A 7,500-nucleotide genomic window follows, 5' to 3' on the forward strand; every position below is an offset into this window, starting at 1 on the left:
AGTACAATCGTAACGCTCTCCTGTGGATGGAGAGTGTGGAATGTCGAACCATCGGATTCCTGGCTATGCTCTCCTCAGAGGTGAATTAACACGCGCAAACACACACACACACACACACACACACACACACCTGTATGTGGTGAGAGAGTCCTAAGAGATTGTTCCAGAACGTCGTGTCCTGTCTCTGGGGCCAACTGTCAATGTGTTCCAAATGGCACTCTGTTCCCTCTATGGTGCAGGGGGGGCATTTAGGAGGCAGGGGGGGCCATTTAGGAGGTAAGGGGCTATTTAGGAGGCAGGGGGCCATTTAGGAGGCAGGAGAGGCAGGGGGCCATTTAGGAGACACAGGGGGCCATTTAGGCGACACAGAGACAGGCAGACAGAGAGACAGACAGGCTGGCAGACAGGCTGGCAGGCAGACAGACAGACAGACAGACAGACAGACAGACAGACAGACAGACAGACTCAGAGACAGACAGACGGACGGGCGGGCGGGCGGGCGGACAGACTGGCAGACTGTAGTTAGCCGTCCTGTCTGACCTGTGTGTTTGTCACTCTGTTCCAGGTATCTGTTCTGCTGCTGACCTACCTGACTGTGGAGAAGTTCCTGGTCATCGTGTTTCCCTTCAGTCACCTGAGACCTGGAAAACTACAGACTGCGGTGAGTCACACTACATGCACCTGCTACAACGCTACTTAAACCTGCTATAACAAGGTCATAAACAGCTTAAACAGCAGACCAACTAAAAACTGTGGTGCTTAAACAGGACTTAAACCTGCTATAACAGGTCGTAAACATGTCATTACCACAGGAAGCTGACAATAACAGGCCCTTTTTGAAATCTCGTAGATCGATACATTGCGCTCTTTTTGTTTATAAAGCCTTCCGCCGTACCTGGTCTCAGGGACGGCAAACTCTGAGAGCTAACTCCGACTGCTAACTCTGACCGCTAACTCTGAGGGCTAACTCTGACCGCTAACTCTGAGGGCTAACTCTGACCGCTAACTCTGAGGGCTAACTCTGAGGGCTAACTCTGACCGCTAACTCTGACCGCTAACTCTGAGGGCTAACTCTGACCGCTAACTCTGAGGGCTAACTCTGACCGCTAACTCTGAGGGCTAACTCTGACCGCTAACTCTGACCGCTAACTCTGACCGCTAACTCTGAGGGCTAACTCTGAGGGCTAACTCTGAGGGCTAACTCTGAGGGTTAACTCTGACCGCTAACTCTGACCGCTAACTCTGAGGGCTAACTCTGAGGGCTAACTCTGAGGGCTAACTCTGAGGGCTAACTCTGACCGCTAACTCTGAGGGCTAACTCTGAGGGCTAACTCTGAGGGCTAACTCTGAGGGCTAACACTGACGGCTAACTGTATTGGTGTGTATAGATGTGTATTGGTGTGTATTGGTGTGTATTGGTGTGTATAGATGTGTATTGGAGTGTATAGATGTGTATAGATGTGTATTGGTGTGTATAGATGTGTATTGGTGTATAGGTTTGTATAGGTGTGTAAAGATGTGTATTGGTGTGTATAGATGTGTATTGGTGTGTATTGGTGTGTATAGATGTGTATAGATGTGTATTGGTGTGTATAGATGTGTATAGATGTGTATAGATGTGTATAGATGTGTATAGATGTGTATTGGTGTGTATAGATGTGTATTGGTGTGTATAGGTGTGTATTGGAGTGTATAGATGTGTATAGATGTGTATTGGTGTGTATAGGTTTGTATAGATGTGTAAAGATGTGTATTGGTGTGTATAGATGTGTATTGGTGTGTATTGATGTGTATAGATGTGTATTGGTGTATATAGATGTGTATTGGTGTGTATAGACGTGTATTGGTGTGTATAGATGTGTATTGGAGTGTATAGATGTGTATTGGAGTGTATAGATGTGTATAGATGTGTATAGATGTGTATAGATGTGTATTGGTGTGTATAGATGTGTATTGGTGTGTATAGATGTGTATATATGTGTATTGGTGTGTATAGATGTGTATAGATGTGTATTGTTGTGTATAGATGTGTATAGATGTGTATAGGTGTGTATAGATGTGTATTGGTGTGTATAGATGTGTATAGATGTGTATTGGTGTGTATAGATGTGTATTGGTGTGTATAGATGTGTATAGGTGTGTATAGATGTGTATAGATGTGTATAGATGTGTATTGGTCTGTATAGATGTGTATTGGTGTGTGTTGGTGTGTATAGATGTGTATAGATGTGTATTGGTGTGTATAGATGTGTATAGATGTGTGTTGGTGTGTATAGATGTGTATAGATGTGTATTGGTGTGTATAGATGTGTATATGTGTGTATAGATGTGTATTGGTGTGCATAGATGTGTATTGGTGTGTATTGATGTGTATAGATGTGTATTGGTGTGTATAGATGCGTATTGGTGTGTATGGATGCGTATTGGTGTGTATAGATGTGTATTGGAGTGTATAGATGTGTATTGGAGTGTATAGATGTGTATAGATGTGTATAGATGTGTATAGATGCGTATTGGTGTGTATAGATGTGTATTGGTGTGTATAGATGTGTATATATGTGTATTGGTGTGTATAGATGTGTATAGATGTGTATTGGTGTGTATAGATGTGTATAGATGTGCATTGGTGTGTATAGATGTGTATAGATGTGTATAGATGTGTATAGGTGTGTATAGATGTGTATTGGTGTGCATAGATGTGTATTGGTGTGTATTGATGTGTATAGATGTGTATTGGTGTGTATAGATGTGTATTGGTGTGTATAGATGTGTATTGGTGTGTATAGATGTGTATATGTGTGTATAGATGTGTATTGGTGTGCATAGATGTGTATTGGTGTGTATTGATGTGTATTGGTGTGTATTGATGTGTATAGATGTGTATTGGTGTGTATAGATGTGTATTGGTGTGTATAGATGTGTATTGGTGTGTATAGATGTGTATTGGTGTGTATAGATGTGTATAGATGCGTATTGGTGTGTATGGATGCGTATTGGTGTGTATAAATGCGTATAGATGTGTATTGGTGTGTATAGATGTTTATTGGCGTGTATAGATGTGTATTGGTGTGTATAGGTGTGTATTGGTGTGTATAGATGTGTATTGGTGTGTATAGATGTGTATAGATGCGTATTGGTGTGTATGGATGTGTATTGGTGTGTATAGATGTGTATTGGTGTGTATAGATGTGTATTGGTGTGTATAGATGTGTATACAGCTCATCTGAGAAAGAGACCGCTGTGTTTCTAATCTAGTATGTTCCATTTTGTTCTGTTCTATTCTGTTCTGTTCTTTTCTATTCTGTTCTTTCCTGTTCTGTTTATATTCGACTCTACTATGTTCTGTTCTATTATATTCTAGTTTGTCCTATTCTGTTCTATTCTATTCTAATGTTTTCCATTCTAGTATGTTCTGTTCTGTTCTGCTCTAGTATGTTCCATTCTGGTATGTTCTTTTCTGTTCTATTCTCGTATGTTCTGTTCTATTCGACTCTGCTATGTTCTGTTCTAGTATGTTCTGTTCTATTCTAGTAAGTTCTGTTCTATTCGACTCTACTATGTTCTGTTCTATTATATTCTAGTTTGTCCTATTCTGTTCTATTCTATTCTAATGTTTTCCATTCTCGTATGTTCTGTTCTGTTCTACTCTAGTATGTTCCATTCTAATATGTTCTGTTCTGTTCTATTCTAGTATGTTCTATTGTAGTATGTTCTGTTCTAGTATTTTCTGTTCTATTCTAGAATGTTCTGTTCTATTCTATTCTAGTATGTTCTGTTCTATTCTATTGTAGTATGTTCTGTTCTATTCTAGTATGTTCTGTTCTAGTATGTTCTGTTCTATTCTAGTATGTTCTGTTCTATTCTAACATGTTCAATTCTAGTATGTTGTATTCTTTTCTATTCTGTTCTGTTCTATTCTAGTATGTTCTGTTCTATTCTATTATCGTCTAGTATGTTCTGTTCTATTCTATTATATTCTGTTCTATTCTATTATATTCTGTTCTATTCTAGTATATTCTGTTCTATTCTATTATATTCTGTTCTATTCTAGTATGTTATGTTCTATTCTATTCTAGTATGTTATGTTCTATTCTAGTATGTTCTGTTCCATTCTATTATATTCTGTTCTATTCTGTTCTGTTCTATTCTAGTATGTTTTGTTCTATTGTGTTCTGTTATATTCTAGTATGTTCTATTCTATTATGTTCTGTTCTTTTCTATTCTAGTATGTTATGTTCTATTCTAGTATGTTCTGTTCTATTCTATTATATTCTGTTCTGTTCTATTCTATTCTAGTATGTTCTGTTCTATTGTTTTCTGTTATATTCTAGTATGTTCTATTCTATTATGTTCTGTTCTTTTCTATTCTAGTATGTTCTGTTCTATTCTATTATGTTCTGTTCTATTCTATTATGTTCCTTTCTATTCTAGTATGTTCTGTTCTATTGTGTTCTGTTATATTCTAGTATGTTCTATTCTATTATGTTCTGTTCTATTCTATTATGGTCTGTTCTATTCTAGTATGTTCTGTTTTATTGTGTTATGTTATACTCTAGCATGTTATATTCTATTATATTCTGTTCTATTCTATTCTAGTATTTTCTATTCTATTCTAGTATGTTCTGTTGTATTCTGTTCTATTATGTTCTGTTCTAGTATGTTCTGTTCTATTCTTTTCTATTCTAGTATGTTCTGTTCTATTATGTTCTGTTCTATTCTAGTATGTTCTATTCTATTCTAGTATGTTCTGTTGTATTCTGTTCTATTATGTTCTGTTCTATTCTAGTATGTTCTGTTCTATTATGTTCTGTTCTATTCTATTCTAGTATGTTCTGTTCTATTCTATTCTAGTATGTTCTGTTCTATTCTGTTCTATTCTAGTATGTTCTGTTCTGTTCTATTATGTTCTATTCTATTCTGGTATGTTCTGTTGTATTCTATTCTAGTATGTTCTCTTCTATTCTATTCTAGTATGTTCTATTATGTTGTATTCTATTCTAGTATGTTCTGTTCTATTCTAGTATGTTCTGTTCTATTCTATTCTAGTATGTTCTATTCTTTTCTAGTTTGTTCTGTTCCATTCTATTCTAGTATGTTCTGTTCTATTTTATTCTAGTATGTTCTGTTCTTTTATGTTCTATTCTATTCTAGTATGTTCTGTTGTATTCTATTCTAGTATGTTCTATTCTGTTGTGTTCTATTCTAGTATGTTCTGTTGTATTCTATTATAGTATGTTCTGTTCTCTTCTATTCTAGTATGTTCTGTTCTATTCTGTTCTATTCTAGTATGTTCTATTCTATTCTAGTATGTTCTACTCTGTTACGTTTTATTCTAGTACTTTCAATTCTGTTCTGTTATATTCTGTTCCATTCTCTCCGGTTCTATTATATTCTATTTTGTTCGATTGTATTGTATTCTGTTCTATTGTATTGTATTCTGTTCTATTCTACTATGTTCTATTCTATTATGTTCTATTCTAATATGTTCTGTTCTATTCTAATATGTTCTGTTCTATTCTATTCTAGTATGTTCTATTCTGTTGTATTCTGTTATATTCTGTTCCATTCTCTCCGGTTCTATTGTATTGTATTATGTTCTATTGTATTATATTCTGTTCTATTGTATTGTATTCTGTTCTGTTGTATTGTATTATGTTCTATTGTATTGTAATCTGTTCTGTTGTATTCTGTTCTATTGTATTGGATTCTGTTCTATTGTATTGGATTCTGTTCAATTGTATTGGATTCTGTTCAATTGTATTGTAATCTGTTCTATTGTGTTGTATTCTGTTTTATTGTATTCTATTCTGTTCTGTTCTATTGTATTCTATTCTGTTCTATTGTATTGTATTCTGTTCTATTGTATTCTATTCTGTTGTATTCTTTTTTATTGTATTCTATTCTGTTCTGTTCTATTGTATTCTATTCTGTTCTATTGTATTGTATTCTGTTCTATTGTATTCTATTCTGTTGTATTCTTTTTTATTGTATTCTATTCTGTTCTGTTCTATTGTATTGTATTCTGTTCTATTGTATTATATTCTGTTCTATTGTATTGGATTCTGTTCTATTGTATTGGATTCTGTCCAATTGTATTGGATTCTGTTCAATTGTATTGTAATCTGTTCTATTGTGTTGTATTCTGTTTTATTGTATTCTATTCTGTTCTGTTCTATTGTATTCTATTCTGTTCTATTGTAGTGTATTCTGTTCTATTGTATTCTATTCTGTTGTATTCTTTTTTATTGTATTCTATTCTGTTCTGTTCTATTGTATTCTATTCTGTTCTATTGTATTCTATTCTGTTCTATTGTATTCTATTCTGTTGTATTCTTTTTTATTGTATTCTATTCTGTTCTATTGTATTCTATTTTATTTTATTCTGTTCTATTGTATTCTATTCTGTTCTATTATCTTATATTCTATTGTATTCTATTCTGTTCTATTGTATTCTATTATGTTCTATTGTATTCTATTATGTTCTATTGTATTCTACAGTATCCAGTGTCCTTTAGTGCTACTATCTCCTCCCACTAGGTGGTGCTGTTATCTATCTGGGTGCTGGGGTTCATCATCGCCGTGGTTCCCCTGATGAACGAGGACCTGTTTGGGAACTACTATGGTCGTAACGGGGTCTGCTTCCCCCTACACTCTGACAGACAGGAGAAGCCCACTGCTAAAGGATACTCTATCGGAATATTCCTTGGTACGGTGTGTGTGTGGTACAGCATGGATGTGCTTGTTGGTTAAAGGGAAGGTTGTTGGGTAAAGGGAAGGTTGTTGGTTAAAGGGAAGGTTGTTGGTTAAAGGGAAGGTTGTTGGCTAAAGGGATATTTGTTGGGTAAAGGGAAGGTTGTTGGTTAAAGGGAAGGTTGTTGGTTAAAGGGAAGGTTGTTGGTTAAAGGGAAGGTTGTTGGTTAAAGGGAAGGTTGTTGGTTAAAGGGAAGGTTGTTGGTTAAAGGGAAGGTTGTTGGTTAAAGGGAAGGTTGTTGGGTAAAGGGAAGGTTGTTGGGTAAAGGGAAGGTTGTTGGTTAAAGGGAAGGTTGTTGGTTAAAGGGATGCTTTTTGTTTAAAGGGATGCTTGTTGGGTAAAGGGATGCTTGTTGGTTAAAGGGATGCTTGTTGGTTAAAGGGATGCTTGTTGGTTAAAGGGATGCTTTTTGGGTAAAGGGATGCTTTTTGTTTAAAGGGATGCTTGTTGGGTAAAGGGGTGCTTGTTGGTTAAAGGGATGCTTGTTGGTTAAAGGGATGCTTGTTGGTTAAAGGGATGTTTGTTGGTTAAAGGGATGTTTGTTGGTTAAAGGGATGCTTGTTGGGTAAAGGGATGTTTGTTGGTTAAAGGGATGCTTATTGGTTAAAGGGATGTTTGTTGGTTAAAGGGATGTTTGTTGGTTAAAAGGATGCTTGTTGGTTAAAGGGATGCTTGTTGGTTAAAGGGATGCTTATTGGTTAAAGGGATGCTTGTTGGGTAAACTATTCTCTGGACTCTCTTTGCAGTAT

The 7,500-nt window shown here is 35.9% G+C and overlaps 1 protein-coding gene across 1 annotated transcript in view; it reads left to right on the top strand.

Moving 5' to 3' along the window:
- Nucleotides 1-7,500, top strand: part of LOC135549434 (relaxin receptor 2-like) — a 205,439-nt gene that overhangs the window by 187,354 nt on the left and 10,585 nt on the right. The window contains exons 19-21 of the mRNA XM_064979403.1: nucleotides 1-80; nucleotides 566-661; nucleotides 6,538-6,706. The exon at nucleotides 1-80 is cut by the window's left edge and continues 66 nt beyond it. Coding sequence (XP_064835475.1) covers nucleotides 1-80; nucleotides 566-661; nucleotides 6,538-6,706 — 345 coding nt within the window. The remainder of the gene's footprint in view (nucleotides 81-565; nucleotides 662-6,537; nucleotides 6,707-7,500) is intronic.

Source organism: Oncorhynchus masou, chromosome 12, assembly GCF_036934945.1.
Source record: "Oncorhynchus masou masou isolate Uvic2021 chromosome 12, UVic_Omas_1.1, whole genome shotgun sequence".
NCBI lineage: Eukaryota > Metazoa > Chordata > Actinopteri > Salmoniformes > Salmonidae > Oncorhynchus > Oncorhynchus masou.